The 17,653-nt window shown below is 59.2% G+C and overlaps 2 protein-coding genes and 1 long non-coding RNA gene across 6 annotated transcripts in view; 1 reads left to right on the top strand and 2 right to left on the bottom strand.

Moving 5' to 3' along the window:
• Positions 1-552: 552 nt before the first annotated feature.
• PRR7 (proline rich 7, synaptic) lies at positions 553-1,781 on the bottom strand. The gene is made up of 2 exons (XM_055386366.2): positions 1,345-1,781; positions 553-1,115 (listed from the first exon to the last, which is right to left on the bottom strand). Exons 1-2 carry the CDS (start codon positions 1,769-1,771, stop codon positions 718-720), a joined length of 825 nt encoding a protein of 274 aa, XP_055242341.1. The 5' UTR covers positions 1,772-1,781; the 3' UTR covers positions 553-717.
• A 9,611-nt stretch (positions 1,782-11,392) lies between these two features.
• On the top strand, positions 11,393-14,229 carry LOC129533413 (uncharacterized). The gene is made up of 2 exons (XR_008679623.2): positions 11,393-12,020; positions 13,458-14,229. It is a non-coding gene; the product is annotated as an uncharacterized lncRNA (long non-coding RNA).
• The window catches only part of GRK6 (G protein-coupled receptor kinase 6), a 37,748-nt gene continuing 33,621 nt past the window's right edge, over positions 13,527-17,653 (bottom strand). For 3 of the 4 annotated variants that reach the window (XM_063707007.1, XM_063707006.1, XM_004043093.5), the window contains exons 14-16: positions 15,582-15,719; positions 15,366-15,500; positions 13,527-14,682 (exon numbers count right to left, since the gene is read on the bottom strand). In XM_063707007.1, coding sequence (XP_063563077.1) covers positions 14,629-14,682; positions 15,366-15,500; positions 15,582-15,719 — 327 coding nt within the window. In that variant the 3' untranslated portion in view covers positions 13,527-14,628. Of the gene's footprint in view, positions 14,683-15,172; positions 15,175-15,365; positions 15,501-15,581; positions 15,720-17,653 lie in introns of all 4 variants that reach the window. The other variant, XM_063707008.1, reaches the window with a different exon arrangement.

The following is a 17,653-nucleotide window of genomic DNA, read 5'->3' as shown; positions in this document are numbered from 1 at the left end:
CCCCCCGTCTCCTGCCGGGCAGGTCCCAGGCTGGAGGCCCTAGGCGCGGTTCAGGTCAGGGCTATGGATGGGGCCCAGGGGCTTTGGTGGCCCCTCCCCAACTCCTTCCTCTTTGCTTGGGTTCCTTTTTCACGTTTAGTAACTGTTTTTTTTTTTTTTTTTTTTGGAAAGCACAAACTTCTGTAACGGGTCGTGCTCATGTCTGTTAATAAAGAAATCCAGATCCCTTCGGGCTGCCGCCTGCCCTGACCCAGGTTCTCAACTCCTCCCACCTCCGAGGCCGCAGCACCTCCTTGCCACCAGGGGGCGTCCTCACCCTAATTCCAAGGCCCGCCAGGCGGGGGCGGGGTGGGGGGGCGGTGCTAAGGGCTAAGGCTCCCAGGGGAAGCCGCTTGGAACCTACAACCACCGGAGAAGGGTTGGTCTTAGACTTAGTGCTGTACCCTTAGGCTCTGTTGTGGCGGAAACGCACGTTGAGGGTCCTTCCCGCCAAGGCCCCGGCTTGTCTGGTCACACAGAACCCTGGGCGAAAGCAGCCGGTGCACCCTCCGCTTGTACCAAACCAGATCACACACCTTTATTATCCTCAAAATGTAACAAACGGGATAAGAAATCCCTCCCTCCCCCCGCCCCTCCCCGCAGTCCAGGGAAGCATTTAAAAAGCCCCGCAGTCAGGCCAGGAGTCCGCCGGTGGGGCCCGGGGCGCCGGGCGCCCCTCTATACGGCTGTAGTCCTCCCGAACAAGGGGATGGAGACCGGCAGACGCCAAGCTCCGTGCTCCAGGGGCTCGCGGCTGCTGAGCTCTGAGTCGGTCCAGCTGGGGAAGACCCGGCGGCCACGGTCGGCCTGCAGGCAGAGGGCTGGGCAGGGCGGCGCGGGCCGAGGGGCGCTGGGCAGGTGCAGCGCCGAGGTGTAGCCCCGGTCCAGGAAGAGCGGCTTGTAGCTGGGAGGCGGCTGCTCCTGCTTCTCCGCGCTGTCGCGGCGACTCAGGAAGGGCGTGACGATCTTGCGGTAGAGGCCGCGCGTGTCCGTGAGCACCTCGCTGTAGGGCGGCGGCGGCTCTGCCATCAGCACCGCCTCTTCGTAACACGGTGGTTTGGACATGTCCGATTCCGCTGCGGAGTGGGAGGCGGTCGGAGGAGGTGAGGCCGCCGGTTCCCAGCCTCTCGCAGAGGCCCCGGCCAGGGGCCGCCCGCGCCCCAGCCCTAGCCCGAACCCGAGCCCGCCGCCGCCCGTGTTCTCCCGGAGGCTGCGGGTGGAAGCCCTGAGGGTAAGCAGCAAGCCCTCCAACGCCCGCCCACTTCCGGCGGCCCGGATCGCCCCCTGGCGGAGGTCGGTACTCACCTTGGCGCGGATAGCTCCAGGGCCGTGGCGGCACCGACAGGTGCGTAGGCGGCGGGTGCGGGAGCGCGTGGTGGTGCGGGTGTGGGTGCGCGTGCGCGTGCGGCTGCGCGGGCCCGTGGTGCAGCAGCGGGTGCACGTGCACGTGCGGATGCGAGTGCGCGTGAGCCGGCCCCTCCAGGCGGCTACGGTGTGGTGGTGGCTGCGGCGGCGCCAGGCCCGGGGGGCTCCCGGCCAGACTGCCCTCGAGTTCGAGGGGCTCCAGCTCTAGGGCGCGCAGGTTCTGCTCGCGCAGTCGCTCCTCCTGGCGCCGTTTGAGGCGGCGGCGCAGGAAGCTGCAGAAGCAGCAGAGCAGGACGATGAGACCCCAGATGAGCCAGAAGCCGGCGAAGCACGTGAGGAACGTGTAGGTGCCCTGGGACATCACCATGGCGGCGGCACGGGCGGCGGGTCCTCAGCTGCTTCACTGGACACTGGGCTCCGCTGCGTGGCCCCGGGCCCGCGCCACACTCTCAGGTGCCGCCAGCGTCACTCGGGGACCCGCGGCCGGGGGCTGCACGTGGCAGGTCTCAAGTCGTGCGCGCGCCGGCGGGGGACAGCAGCGGCGCCCGCTCCTTCCCATGGCGCCGGCGGGCGCGCGGGCGTGCCTCACCCGGGGCCGCGCGGGACCTGTAGGGCAGACACGGGGCGCAGTGAAGGCGCGCCGCGGCCCCCAACGACTTCCCGGCCCCCGCCCGCGCCCTGCGCAGTCCGGGGAAAGCCTCCTCCGTGGGAACCCCGCGCTCCCCGGGGGTCCGGTGACGTCACCGAGGAGGGTGACGTCACGCCTCGAGGTTTCCCCGGTAGGGTTTCCCCGATCTGAGCCCCGGCCGCCGCCGCGGAGCCCGGGCGCCGAGGGGAGCCGAGGCGGGCCAGCAGGGGGCGCGCGAAGGCCGGACTCCAGCTCTGAGTCCGTACGAGAGATTCGCCATCCGCAGTCCCGGGGCCAAAGGGTTTCAGGAGCCTGTGCGCACCAGGTCCCTGAAGAGGCGTCTCGGCGCGGTTGCTGTGCGGCGGGGAAAGGGTGGTACATCTCCTAGAGCCCCACAGACAGCCACCCGACGCCCTGTACAGACGCCTGGCAGCCCCTGGCTGCCCAAAGCCCGGAACAACTGGCCCCGCACCGCGCCCTCCGGGTCTCCCGCCGCTCCCGTAGGAGGGCTCAGGCGGGTGGCTCCGACTGGTAATGCGTGCCACCGGCCCTGCCTTTGTCTGAGCCTAGCGCGCCGCGCCGGGCATGGGCCACTCTCTCTTCCTTTCCTCCAGGCGCCCTGCCTGCTCCAACTCCGCTTCCCCGCCTCCTGCCCTTGCACAGCCCCACTTGGCTCTGCCTCTGTCTTCAGGCCGCCGTCTCCCTTTCCCTCTCGCGGAGGGGAGGAAAACTAGATGAGGGTTGGAAGCTAGTCTTTCGTACCCACCTGGTCCTGCACTCACTCCAGATGGGCATCTCTAGTTCCGCTTCCTCCTCTCCACAGCTGCGGGTGAGAGGGGGAACCTTGCACCCTAAGAGGGAGGTGGGAGGGAGCCCTGACTCTGAGAGTGAAGGGTGGCAGGTGACTGCTCACCGCCCCCACAGAACAGAACTGAGCCTTTCCTGAATGCCTTATACACACGGGTTTGAACGAAAGCCTTTGGGGTAACTGGAATGATTCCTATTTTACAGACGAGGAGTTGGGGGAACAACTGGCTGTGTAGATGGCAGGTGGTAGCACCATAATTTGAACCCAGGCCTGGCCACAAAACCCTAGCCTGAGTGGGGTGGGGGGTAGTGCTGCCTGGGCTACTTTGTGGGCCTCTTCCAGGAGCCCCACGGACCCTACCCTCAGCATGCCCGAGGCACACACACACTCTGCCATGCCCGAGGCACACACACGCTCTGCTTCGAGAGCCACAGGGAGCCTGAGCCCCAGGCTGGGGGAAGCCAGGCCATGGACCACCCCACACTTCTCCCCAGATGGCTCCTGTCTGACTCCATGGCTGCCTTCAGCCACGTGCCACTTGGTGCCCTTGCCAGTCCCCTTCTCCTGGGCCTGCTTTCCAGAACAGACAATGGCAGGAACCATAGCTCTGCCCGCCCCCTCGACAACCCTGCCATGAGGCTGCCATGGTGACGCAGCCCAGATAAAAACACGATGCTGCCAGTCACTGGGAGTTAATTACATCTGTTATTCTTTTCCTGAGCCATCAGGAATGCTCTGAGGAAACTGGCACTAACTAGAGGTCCCCCTGGTCTGCCAGGCAGGAACAGCTCTGGGTCAGAAAAGGTAACTCTGGGGCTGGAGGTGATGGGGTTTAGCTGAATTAGAAATATCTTTCAAGGACCAGGCAGAATCCTCTCTTCAACACCACCTTGTCCGTGGTGGTTGTGCCCATTTGATAGACAGGGAGATAGGCTCAGAGAGGGAAATGACTTGCCCCAGGTCACACAGCTCAGAAGGGGAGGAGCTAGGATTTAGCCTGAGTCTGAATCCAAACTCTGTGCCAGATGTAAGTGGTAGCCATGGGGGCACTGGGCAGACAAGCCAGCTAGCAGCCAAAATGCATTCCCATCCCTTCCCACCAGGGCCCTGGCATGCCTAATCACCAGCCCGACGCTGCTGTGGAATAGCAGTGTGAGAAAGAGCTACAGGATGAGGAGAGATGTAATGGCAGCGCCAGGTTAGCAAGAGACAAAAGAGAGGGCCCTCTGCGCCCTGAGGGCGCCCAGCTCAGCAGGTGGGGCATTAGGCCATACAGGGCAGGCCACGCCCAGGACCTGCTGGGTGCCGTCATAGCTGCATTTTATAGACTAGGCAACTTTGGGCCAAAGAGAGGAAGGCTCTTGCTTAAGGTCACATAACTAGCCCCCTGGCCCCAACCTGGCTCCACCCCCAGGTGGAGTGGGTAGGGATTTGACGCTGAACACTGTCTTCTCGGCAGTGTCACAGCAGGCCCACGGGACTGGAATCCTGTCTGAAGCCTCCCTCCCAGGTGCTCAGTAGACTCTCATCTAACCGACCACAGGTGCTCAATACATAAACATCAGAGGTTCATTCAGACCTTTCAAAATGCTCTACCTGACCAGGCCAGACTTGGCAAAGCCTCCCGAAAAAACCATGCCCCCTTACTGCTCCTTTACTATGTGAGCTCTTGCCCTTCTCTGGGAGCCTTTCAGACTCAGAGCCTGCCTGCAGCCTGCTGCTCCCAGCCACTCCCTCCACTGCCCACACTGCTCCAGACTGGTAGTAGCAAATGCCTGCCTCCTCCTACCTACCCAACGCGTTCAGGTGCTAGGAGCGATGCCCTGCAGATGGACCGAAGTCTGCCATTTGATTACTCACGTTCTGTTTGTTTCCTGTTTCTCTTTTCTTACTTTCTTGAAGGTTATTTGAACATGTTTTAGGGTTGCATCTTGATTTATCTGTAGTGCTTTTGAACCATATCGCTCTGCATGTTTTCTCGGGCCACACACTCACTGGGAGCACGGCAGGGGGATGAAAGCGAGACCCTTGGTGAGTTTCTTAACCTCCAAGTTGCCTCTGTTTCCTCATCGGTGAAGATGAAGCTAATCCATGCAAAGGGTGTGGAGGTACCAACAAACATTAGCTCTGATGATGGTGGTTTCTGAGCTGAGGATGCAGACGTGTGTGTCCCCAGGGTGCTCCCTGCCTGAGGGCTGGGCCCCACACTCACTCTTCAAAGCAGGCTGGCATTCTTGTTATTTGGCAGATGAGAACACTTGGCTCAAGGAGATTAAATGACACCCAAGGGCACACAGAGCCAGGGCCTGGCTGCATTGCTGTGGGCACCTCCCACACTGCCCTGTGCACACTTCAGCCTTACACGCCAAAGCACCAAAGATCTGCTACTGGGTCCTGGGTCCTTTATCTCAGCAAAGAGCCTACCATTCCTTCCGTCCGCCGCATCCTCTGCAGGGTGGCATTTGTCCACTTCCTTTGGTCCTCCTGCCACTGCCTTGGCCAGGCCAACATCGTCTCTCCCCTGGCCCCCATCACCATGCTTGCCACTGTGCTGTGCCCCTGCCCAGCCTAGTCACTCCTCACAACACTACGCTGCCTCAGGAGCCAATCTAGCATTTAACATGGCTTAGATCTGGGCCTCTCAAATTTAAGCAGGCAACAGAACCACGTGGAGGCTGTTAAAACAGTGCTGGGCTCCATTCCCAGTACTGGATTCAGTAGGTCTAGGATGGGGCCCGAGTTTGCATTTTAAACACATTTCCAGCAGATGCTGGTACTGCAGGGCCAGGGAGCACACTTTGAGAACCACTGACCTAGGTGCTGGCCTCCCGAATGAGCTCCTGCCAAGGCCTCTTGGGCTCACCTGAGCCACCTCACCCCTCAGGGATGGGAAGCCCAATGATGCCAGGATGTTCCGGGGTGGCCAGGGCCCAGCACCATCGGCCTTACCAGCTGGCACCCAGTAAGTAGCTCAAGAACCACCTATGGAAGGAGATGCTGGAGGGCTCGTTACCTGTTTGGTCTTTTAGCTGTGGGACCGAGGGAGTACCTCAAGGGCTGGCTCTGTGTCCAGTTCATTCCTGGGAAATGTCAGCCATTCACCAAAACGTCACTGAGAGAAAAGCCATCACCCAGCCCTCGCCTGGCAGCGCGGTTCATAAGCAAGTGGAGAACCCATGTGCCTACGTGAATCAAAGGAAAAGGCTGTACAGAGGCACACACCAGGGCTCTGGGGGGTGGGGATGGAAAATCCCGGGCAGCAGGGGCACTGGGTCACACCTGGACTTGAGGCTAGAGCTGCTGGTCTTCAGGGGAAGGGACAGGAACTCAGAGCAGGGGGTGAGGGCGGCGGGGCAGGACAGACTGACAGCCTGTCCTGTGTGCCTTGCATACGCCAGGCCCACTACTGGTCTCTATGCTAGTTATCTAAGGAAAACTCAGGAGGTGGCTGCTGTTCTCTCTACAGACAAGGATGTAGGCTCAAGGAGTGGGTCCAGCTCAGGTCTCCATAGCCAGGTGGTGTGAAGCCCGGGTGATGACAAAGTCCTCGGTCCCGGCAGGAAGGGCATTTCAGGGAGCCACTGGTGACACCCTTACACCCTTCTCACATCAACACAGAGGAACTGAGGCCAGAGAGGACTTGACAGGACTTGTCTCCACTCCCAGTCAGCCAGGCTTGGAGCTGGCCAGAACCGCCCTCCGCCTAGGCCAGGGTACTGAGTGGCAGGCACCCTTGCTTGCAGGTAGATGACCTAACCCTGACACCAAGCCAGGAACCCAGGGCTTGGGAAACTACAAATAAGACCACAGAGACTGAGGCCTCGGTGGGCTTTGTAGGTGGAGAACCCTCCCTCAGGCCAGTGTCTACCGCGCTCAGCTCCGGCCCTCCTCAGGGCAGGGTTTTCAGAGACCAGGTTCCTCCTCTGAAACCTCAGCCTGTGGCTCTCTGTGCCTTCATCCCCGCAGCTGGCATGGAAATAATGATCTGACCTTCCAGGGGAGGCGGCCCCACGGGTGTGATGGTGATACCCTGGTGGGGGGCAGCCCGGGTAACATGCAGAGTGCCGAGGGGTAGGCCTGAGCTCAAATTTGGCTTCTGCCCTCACCGAGCCATGTGATCCCATCCTGGCTACTCCCATACCTGAGCTGGAGTTTCTTCAGCAGTAGGACCAGGGTGCCGAGGGGACAACAGAACTCCCTCTGATGAGGGATCACCCTGCAGCCTCAAGAGGCTCAAATGCAGAAAGCAGCCCCTGGTGTCACAGTGTACACAGCCTGGAGGCGGCCCAGCAAAACCTGCGGTCCCTTTCCCACGGACCACAGGTCTCAGACACAGGACCCTTAGGTTGGACACAGTTCTCAGACATGTTTTAAAAACAATCCATGTTCACAATCCATTTTTAAAAACATTCTGATTAATTGCCAACATTTAAAAATCCAGGAGATTTTATATAAAGGTCTGGATTTCTGGTTCATCTTGAAAATTGGACAGTCAGGTCATACCAAGTCCACATTTCACACAGTGACAAAGATTGGAGCTGAGTGGCTCCCTGGCCCGCCTCACTCATTCCATTTCCCCCCTGATCCTTGGAAGCATTTGGGTTTCCAATGCCTGGAGCTAGACTGAGCACCCACAGGCTGCAGCAGTGCATGGACCCATCTTTGCTAAATTTTCTCTCCCACAGCCAAGACTGCAAGCTGAGCAGGCCACGGGGCCCATGAGCCGAGGACCAGGGCTTGGGGTTTTCCCAGGGGACTGAGGCAGCCCTTTGCTGCTTGGTCTCACCGGAGAAAATGGAGGGAGGGAGGAAGTGAAGAAGGGAGGGAGAAAGCTGGCCCCATCCTATAATGCATCTGGGGGAGCAAGAATGTGGCTGATTTAGCTGGAAGAAGGAAAAATGTACCAAGACCCGAAAGACGGGGAATGTCCTCACTGGAGGAAAGTGAAGGAAGAAGGCTCTACAGTTCTTCTCCTGGGTTACAAGAGAAGTTAGCTAGCAGGCAGAGAGGAGCTTTGCCCCCAGAGAAGCCTGCACTGTAGACTCAGCTCTGCCACTTACTGGTAGTGTGACCTTGGGCAAGCCATTCACCTCCCTGAGCCTCCCTTTAGAGTCTTCATCTCTAAAATGGGGATAATAAACTTACCTTGTGCAACTGTTGTAAAAAAAAAATTAGGAGATAATGGATGCAGAGCACTCAACACAGGTCTCACAGAGCAGGAAGGGAATGAAAGGCACCTGTGAGTAATTCCCCAGGCGCCCCTGCCTGCAGGAGACTCAGGCCTGACCTCCAGGGCACCACCCATCTAAGGGCATCTTATGCCAAGGCCTCCAATGCCCCAGATGCCAGTCACCTCTAGGATGCCTCCCCGGATGGGAAAGGAAACCCAAGGACTGTTGTGGTTGCTGGTATCCTGGATCTGAAGCCCGCGGTCGGGGCTGGCATCTGCTGAGTCAGGCCTGGGAGAGCTGGCAGGAGGGCCATTTCTCTCTCCAGCATGATGCCCGCTGAGGGGAGGGTTGGGAGGGGAGCCAGAGGTCATTTCCTCTGAGTCAGAGGCCATTCTCCTCCCAGAGGAGCTCCCCTGGAGGACCAGGCACCTCCATGTGGCGCGGGCCTCCCTGCCGGCCAACCTGCATGCCACTCAGTACAGTTGGGGCATTGTGCTCAGACAAGAAAGGGGCACTTGTGATCCAGACAATGGGCTGGGTCGCTCCCATTTGGCCTGGGCTTCAGCTTCCCTGGGTCAGCAATATCCTTTCGTCTGCTCCTGCCCACTCTGCTTCCACCCCTCCCTGGAGAATGGTGGCTAGGAACACGGAGCAGAGACTCACCGCGGGCCCATGCCCGGTTTGGCACGTGCCTCGGCCGTGAGGAGGAGGAGGGATGCAAGCTTCGCTCCTCTACCCTGGTAAGAAACGTCGCCCCTGGGGAACCCAGCTCGGCTCAGGCCATGTCCAGGGCCGGCGCGATTAGGTAGGTGGTGGCGGCGGTGGGTGGGTGGGGGGTCTATGGGCAAAGACCCCAGCCCCAACCTCCATGCCTCCTCCTCCCGTGACAAGCCCAGGGGCTGGGCCGCCCCCACGTTTGCAGCCACCCCAGGAGCCCTGCTGCGACGACTGCAGCCACGTGGGAGCCAGCTCGTGCCCACGGCCGTTCGCCCCCACCCCCACCCTCGACGGGCTGTGGAGGCAGGCACATCCAGCCGGGCCAGAGGGGCGACATGCCCCCGCCGCGCACCCCTCTCCCCCTGCGCCCCCGGGCTGTGGGCCCGCGTCGGGGGAGGGGGGAGAGAGGGGGAGGGGGCGTCGCCGCCCCGCAGTCGTGTTGCCGGGGAGCGCAACCCCGTTGCTGTGGCAACCGTTTCCAAGCGAACTGGTGGCGGCTCGCGCCCCGTTCCGGCTCCCTCGCTCACTGGCGCTCTCCCTCCCTCCGGTGTGGACTGGGGGAGGGGCTGCTCGCGGCCCGGGCGGGGGACCAGGGCGGCGACCCGGGGCCAGGGCGCAGAGCCGCCCGCGGGGAAGGGCTCAGTCCTGGGACCATCTTCCGCCCGCGCTCCGTGCCCGCCCGGCCCGCAGCCGCCGCGGTACTCACGGGCCCTGGCATCCTCCTCGAGCTCGTTCTCCTGGCTCGGGGCGAGCAGCGCGGGCCCAGCGGACACAGCCCCGGGCCTGCGGGGGGAGGCGGCGGCGGCGGCGGCGGCGGCCCGGGGAAGCAGACAGTGGCAGCGAAAGCGGCTCCGAGCGCTGGGCTGGAGGCGCGGTGCGCGCGCACGGGCGCGTACACGGCGGGTGCTGAGCCCGGCGTGCGCGCGCGCGGCAGCCGGCAGAGGGCCCCCCACCCCCAGCCACACGCCGCGAGGAGGCTGCCCCCGGAGGGAAGGAGGGGGAGGACGGTCACCCACCTGCGGCGCCGAGACCCGGCTCTCCAGCCCGCCGGGCTCACACCCGCCAGGGCACCCTCACAGGGGAGGCACACGCCGGCCGACCCGGTCCACACTCCAGGCTGGAGCCCAGGCCACACCGGTCGTGCACGCTGGATGCACAGCCAGGCAGCTGAGGTCGAGAACCCCGACGCGCACACAGCTCAGCTCGGAGAGCACACACATGTCCAGGTCCCCGTCACATCCTGACAGGCGCTGCGCACACGCAGTGGGCAGGGGCCCCCGAGCAGGCAGGCACCCCAATGTGGCTCCCTCCCAACTCACGACCCCTCCCGCTAGGTACCCAGCAGGCGTACACCACCACATGCCTACTAGCAAGCCACGGGGAGGAGGACCTAGTGCCGAACCCACAGCCCTGGCCTCCGTGGACATGCCTCCCCTCTACCCCGGCAGGGAACAGATGACCCCTAGAGAGCGCCCCACTGTATACCCCGAGGTCCAAGCTTGCAGAGGCCACTCTGAAGTTGGCTGTCCATCGGCCTCTTAACTGGGCTGTTTTTCGTCCAACTTCTCTACTGCACTTAAGGTGATTTGCCAAAAACCCCTCCACCACCATATTAGCTGGAACATTTGGGGTTGAAGTGACAGAACTCCCAAACAAATAGGTTTGAGCTCTACCCCGTCTCTACCAAAAAATACAAAAAAAATACAAAAAAAAAAAAAAAAATCTGCACGCCTGTGGAGAATCGCTTGAATCCGGGAGGCAGAGGTTGCAGTGAGCCGAGATCACGCCACCGCACTCCAGCCTAAGGGAGGGGGTGAGACCCTGTCTCAAAAAAAAAAAGAGAAAGAAGAAAGAGAAAGGAAAGAAAGAAAGAAAAATAAAGAAAAGAAAGAGAAAGAAAGGAAAGAAAGAAAGAGAAAGAAAAGAAAAAGGTTTGAGCTCAAAGGGGACTGGCTCATGCAACTGGCAAGTCCCAGGGTAGATTCTAGCTTTGGTCACAGTTGCTTCCAGGTGTTCCCGCAGTGGTGTCAGGCACGTATCTGCTTCTGTTTGCATCACTCTCAGGCAAGCTCACCCCAAGAGGTAGCGAGGACAACCCCAACAGCCCTAGGCTCATATCCTGCCATCTATCCTTGGAGGAAAGGGAACCCCAATTCCTTCCCCATCATTTGAGCAAAATACAAGCAAACAACTCCACGAATGATTCTTTTTGGACTCATTTGGGCTGAGTCTCTGTCAGTGAACCAATCTAAGTGTCTGTGTGTTAAGGGAGAGGATATGTGCTCATTATGCAAAGGGAATGGCCTCCCGGTACTCGCTCCCTTTTCTTTGTATACAGGCACCCTGATTTCAACGGGGGAATTATTGCCCCACGGGTGCCATCCTGGTGAAACTGTGAACCCAAGTGCCCTGCTCCCTGACAGTGCACAGCAGGCAGGTATCCAGCCTAGCCACTCAGACTCTTTGAGTTTGCAACTGGGCTCAGAGGCAAAACCAAATGGCTCTATCATCTTGGTTCTGGTGGGTGTCTCCTGATGAGAATGGGGCCCACAACTAAGACCCCGAAGCTCCTCCATATCCTTGGAACACCTTCTAAGTTAGCGGGAGGGCAGTTCTGTCACTTGCAACATTCCCACCTGGCTCTCTCACTCTAGGTATGTGTGTGGAGTATGCGTATGCAGGGGGTGCAAGCCCAGCCCCGTCTAAACCACATGGACAGAGACTGGGGGTGCTTTTGTAGATGCTGGAGCAAACACCCCAACACAACCAGTCAAAACCCTTCAGGGAATCCCCTACCTTCCAGATGAGGCCCCATCTGGGCCTTAACCCTGTGATCCTTAATCTAGCTTTCAAAGCTGGCTGTGTCTCACTGACTTCAGCTCCAGCCATTCCTTGCTTCCACCCCTGGCCTCCCATGCTCAGCCATCCTAAACCACTAAAGCCCTAGACCATCCATCTGGCTCCTCTACTTGGGTGCATCTGACCCTGTGTCCTGGAGGGCACCAACTCTGACACCTTCAGGGTCAAGGGGCCTCCCTATTTGGTGCTGCCCCACCCCCAACCCTGTCAGCTCTAGAATCCTCTCTTCCACAGTGCTGATCACACTGGGTCCCGCTGTTCCCATGTCTGCCTCCCTACCAGACTGAGCTCCAAGCTGCCAGGGGCCTCGTCTCCATTTGGGTCCCAGTTCCCACCATAGAGCTGGGCATGGAGGACAGCTCAGGGAAGCTTCTTGGGAAATGAATTCTGGGAGTTCCCTCTGCCAAGGACCCACTGTGTTAAGAGCTTTAAGGTGAGTTTAATCCTAGCCAAGAAGTTCCCTGGATGCCTCCCTAGCCCAAGGGGGAGCCTGGCCAGGGCATCCTGATCCAGGTGCAGGCAGAGTGCCTCAGGGTCCTGCACGTCCACCTGGCACGAGCTCACTCTTGCATACCTGCCCAGGGCTGGGCTTTGGTATGACATGCTAACACCTACCTAAAAATCCCCCACTCCCACCTCAAAACAGCCTGGGGCAGAGGGGCAAACCCACCCCAGGCTCCTTTCTCATGATACATGGGTAGGATCCGGCTTTCCCATCATTAGCTGGTTTCCTCCCCACCCTGCAATGGCCACTTAACCAGCTGGAAGACCCTGAGCAGGTCCCCGCTCCCCTTATTTCTCTTAGGTTGATGGGAAGCAGCAGGCACTCCACATGTCATGAGTGGGGCCACAAAAGGCCCCTTCTGCCAGGCTGCTGGCTCGGCACCTTCTGGCTGTGCTTAAGCCAGGTGGTTAGTTTGGTACTCAGCACACTCCCCAGCAGGTGGGAGTCCTGCGGTGGCTTGGGAACTCAAGGGGCTGGCTGGCTGCTTTGGTGGATTCTCACAGCTGCCCAGAAAGGTGATGGGTCTTAAACCTACCTTTCCATACCAGGGAAGCGCCTGTGCAGGGCCAACTTGAAAAGTGGCCAGGCTGGGGCTTGAACCTGGAACTGTCAGCTACAAAGCTCACGTGGCTCCTGCAGCACCGGGTGCCCAGTCCAGAGGCCAGGAACAAGCTCGATGGGGCTTACGGGGCATTCTCAGGGAGCTGGGGACACTGGGAGTCTATAGAGCAGTGATGGGGTTGCCAGATCTGGGACAGACTGGTAGGCAACAAGCTCTCAGCCCCAGAGCCCAGGCAGGAAGCTCCCCTTGGGTGCCTCCCAGTCCCCCTTCCTCCCAGGTGAATGTCCACTTTGAGGCCGGCTCAACCACCGTCTTCAGAGAACTCTCCCACACTGGCCACAGCCTATCTGCCAGCGTCACCCACTGTCTAGGTCTTTGCCCATAATGTGTCAAGGGCAAAACAGATGGGTGGATATGATGCACGTGCCTCAGCCCGGGGCCCGTACAGGGCTGGCGTCCAGGTAACGCAGACCTGGGGCAGACATTCCTTACACAGCTCCCACCCTACTCTTAAGTCCACATTTAGGCAGCCAGGCCACCTTAGCCTTGGAGGGGAGGACACCAACGGGGCCCGCCTTACCAGCAGTCAGAAACAGACCCACATCCCAGTGGGTACCCAAGGCTTCTTTCCTTAGGCCCCATCCCATTTAGGAAGTTGGGAAACCCACTGGGTGAGCCCAAAGGCTACCAAAGCCTGGCTGTCTGGAGAGGCTAGTTCAGAGTCAGCCCTGGGGGCTCCTGGGCCTCGGAAGGGCACACCCTGCTTCCCTCCAGGCCCACCTCCAATCCCTTCCCACTTCCAGCTGGGCCAGGGGAGCAGGAAGACCCCCGGAGCACCGGAAGCAAGAAAGAGGCAGGCAGGGGCGGCTAGCCAGGTTTGTGCTCGGACTGTATTCACACAGAGACACGTGGCAGCTTACATTGGACAAAACGAGTAATAAAAATTGGCTTTAAATATGGAAAAAACAGGGCCCTGTAATCCCATGCTACCCTAACACTGGGACCAGGATGGCCATCACAGTCTGGGGAAGGGCCAGGGCTGGGGCCTGGGGCACAGGCACAGCCTCGCCCTATCCCCTTCACCCACACAGGTACACGCGCGTGCACGCACCCCACAGGCGCACACAGGAAGGGTGGATTATTGCTGGGCACATGTGTCTATTGTTATGAGGGGAGTCCGGAATGTTTGAGGGTTGACCAGGGATGCCCCACCCCCTCCTAGGGGCTGGGCTTGGGCGTTTCTGAAAGAGGTGTCTTCAGGACAGAGCCCAGTATCAGGGACCAGGCTGTGGGAGCTGGAAGGCAGAGGCAGACCTATCTGGGCCGGCCGGGGCAGTGGGTTGATGGGTATCACAGGCAGCCCAATCTCTGGCCACTTTGGCACAGGCCTAGGGCATACAGAGGCCCCAGACCCAGCGGTGACAAGCACTGAGAAGGGACAGCTTTGGGCCCCAGAGGGTAGCAGCCTGAGCCCAGGGCAGCAGGGGGAGGCACAAGTCTTACTCAGAGGCCGGGGGTGGCCAGCACAGTGCTGAAGGCTCAGGGGTGTGACCACCCTCAGCCATCCAAGCTGGGCCAGAGGAGCCTTGAGTTTGGCAGTGGCTCCTCTGCCAGCTCCCGCTCTCCCAGCCAGGGCTGGCTGCCCCCCGGAGCCAAGGCGGGGGCGCCAGGTCTGCGGCGGGAATTAAGAATGCTCTGGTCGCTATATACATTCGTACAAATACATAAATACAGAAAGCCCCGAGCTCCACGGAGAAGAGCTGAAGGGACGCACCTTTGTCCCAGGGATGGCCCAGGCCCTGCCAAACTCAGCCAGGCCAGGGGCTGAGGGACGGAGGACACTGGGGACAGCTCCGTCTGTGTTCCCCAGGCCACGACTTGAGTGGACAATGGGGAAGATCACTGTGCAAAACTGTAAACGGTGCTCGGAGTAGCTGCTACCGCCAACTGCTGGTGGGGGCCTCGGGCTGGGGGCTAGAGGCGGGTGGGGAGCTCTTCCTCGCTGTCGCTGCAGTTTCCACAGCAATCCTGGAGGGACGGGGAAGACACGGAGGGAGGGAGAGAGGCAGAGCAGGTGCCATTAACCACGAGGGACGTCACATGGGGCCGACCTTGCCAGGGCAGGCTAGGAGCTGCCTGAGGGGCGCACTCTGGGGAGGGGCCTCTCCACAAGGAGCCTGGAGCAGCAGCTCAGGCCACACGTGGGTGGGCGTCATTGCAGAGGCTGCTGGCAACAGACTGAAGTAAGGGGGCTGGGTAGATCCCACGGTCTGCCAGGGCAAGGCCTCTGCCCAGCCCTCTCCCCTGGGGCTGGCAGAGACAGGGCACGGGGAGACAAGCTAAGCAAAGCTGGCAGCTCGAAGGGGCCAGGGTGCAGGGAATCAAAGCAGTGGGCAGGGGGAGTGGGGCGGGCACCAGACTTCTTTCTCCCACATCTTGCCTTTGCCATGGAAGGGCTGCCCGTGGCTCCCCGAGGCCAGGCAGCAAGGCCAACCCACGGGGAGCCCACACTGCTCACCTCTGGAAAGAGAAAAGAGGCCATGAGCCCAGCCAGGGGTGGGGGACAGGCGGGAATGAGGCCAGAGACCCTGGGCACCACAACAGGACTGGAGGATGCCCACTCCCAGCGCATGCGGGCACCGGCTCTGCCTCCCACCCACCGTCCCCTGGAGCCAGGTTGGGGGCCCAGGTAGGCCGCTGCTGGGGCTTACTTGGCGACTGAAGAGTCTCTGCAGCAGTCCCTTTTTAGGAGGTGCAGGTGGCTGGCCCTTCCAGTCCAGGTCTGGGGGAACTGAGCCATCCAGCCCAAAGACATTCAGCTCCTGGAAGCACTCGGTCTCCACCATCTGCTGAGGAGCAGGCAGCTGTGACAGCTGTCCCCAGGGCAGCCTCCTGGAGCCCACCCCACCAGCAGGGCAGGCCCCCACCTCGTTCTGCCAGGGGATGGGCACACTGCCTGTGGCAAACTTCTGGTAGAAGTCCTGGTCGGTAGGCTCCAGCTCCACGCCCTTGACCGTAGAGAACTGTTCAATGTCCAGAACATCCTTGCAGTAAATGGCCTGGGGCTGGTGGGAAAGAGGCTACGGTCAGATAGGAAACACACACACGCACACGCGAAGGCAGCTCAGCCCTGATTCTGCCTCGGGTCTTGGCCTAGTGCTGCCTGACACCAGCAGCTCTCTGATTTGGAGAAACCAGGTGCCCCACGCACTTCCTAAGTGGGGCAGGCCCTTCTCTCCGAAGCCTGGTTTTCCCCTCTGTGAACTGCGTACGTTATTCCTCACTGCTCAATGACTGTGAGGCTGTGTAAAGGCCAATGCCAGGCACCTCCTTCGCCTGCCCACAGCTTCCTGGGTATGCAGTTGGGGCGGGGAGTACAGGCTGAATCTCAGCCGGCCCCTCCGCTGGGCACCACCACGCAGAGCCTGGAGCTGGTGACTCCCTGGCTCCCCGCCCTGTGATGACCTGGGACTTGCCGTCTTCTCTCCCAGCCAATCAGAGGACTGGCACGGTCTCCCACTGCTCCACCTCCCCAGACCCACACTGGGAGCCCACCTCAGCTCCAGGCGGCCACCTTCTTTTTTATCTTAACATTGTTTTCTCAATCCTTCAATTAAGATGTCAATTAAAATCATTGTCATGTAAAATGGTACAGCTGCTTTGGAAAACAGTCTGGCAGTTCCCCAAACGGTTAAACATCATTACCATGTGACCTGGTAATTCTACTCCTAGGTATAGACCAAGAGAAATGGCGGCATCTGCACACACAAAGACTTGTACAGGAATGTTCACAGCAGCAATAACAGCCAAAAAGTGGGAACAATCTTAATGTCTACCAACTGACGAACAGGTAAGGAAAATGTGGTCTATCCACGCAATGGAATATTATTCAGCCTTAAAAAGGTATGAAGCACTGATCTATGCGACAACATGGATGAACCTTGAAGATACTATGCTAAGTGAAAAGAAGCCAGGCACAGAGGATCACATACTATGTGACTCCATAGCTATGACATGTCCAGAATAGGCAAACAGAGAGAGACACAGAGTAGACTGGTGATTGCTAGGAGCAGCGGGAGGGAAGAATGGAGAATGACTGCTAAGGGTATGGGTTTTTTTTTTTTTTTTTTTTTTTTTGCAGAGTGGGGCAGGTAATGAACACACTCAAGAATTTATCGTGGTGCTGACTGCATAACTAAAAAGCCAATGAATTGCACTTTTTTTTTTTTTTTTTGAGATGGGAGTTTTGCTCTTGTTGCCCAGCCTGGAGTGCAATGGCGTGATCTCAGCTCACTGCAACCTCCACCTCCTAGGTTCAAGCGATTCTCCTGCCTCAGCCTCCCAAGTAGGTGAGATTACCGGCATGCGCCACCACGTCCGGCTAATTTTTGTATTTTTAGTAGAGACGGGGGTTTCACCTTGTTGGCCAGGCTGGTCTCGAACTCCTGACCTCAGGTGATCCACTCACCTTGGCCTCCCAAAGTGCTGGGATTACAGGCATGAGCCACCACGCCCAGCCAAATTGTACACTTTAAATGGGTGAATTGTATGGTATATAAATTATATAAATTAAACTCAATAAAGCTGTTAAAAATATATCATCAAGCTTGCTTTTTCATCTACTGCTTCTACAAAGTTAAACTCCAGGGCACTGATTTTATCTCCGACTTTGAATGGAAGATCCAGAGGCAGTGTGGTTATTTCAAGGTTAAATGAGATGATGTACACAGGAAACAGAACAGACTGAGTGGCAGTGCCAGCCTCAGGGGCGAGCTGACGAAAGTCAGGCTCTCTTAGTTCAAGTGCCTCTGACAGGGTCCACCTTTGCTTTGGAAAACAGTCTGGCAGTTCCCCAAAAGGTTAAACATAGTTACCATATGACCTGGTAATTCTACTTCTAGGTATAGACCAAGAGGAATGGAGGCCAAGGCGAGCAGATTACCTGAGGTCAGGAGTTCAAGACCAGCCTGGCCAGCGGTTCCAGTGAGGCCCATGTGAG

This window comes from Gorilla gorilla, chromosome 4, assembly GCF_029281585.2.
Source record: "Gorilla gorilla gorilla isolate KB3781 chromosome 4, NHGRI_mGorGor1-v2.1_pri, whole genome shotgun sequence".
NCBI classification, from domain to species: Eukaryota; Metazoa; Chordata; class Mammalia; order Primates; family Hominidae; genus Gorilla; species Gorilla gorilla.
The sequence above is the reverse complement of the archived record's forward strand: the minus strand, read 5'-3'. Positions and strand labels throughout refer to the sequence as shown.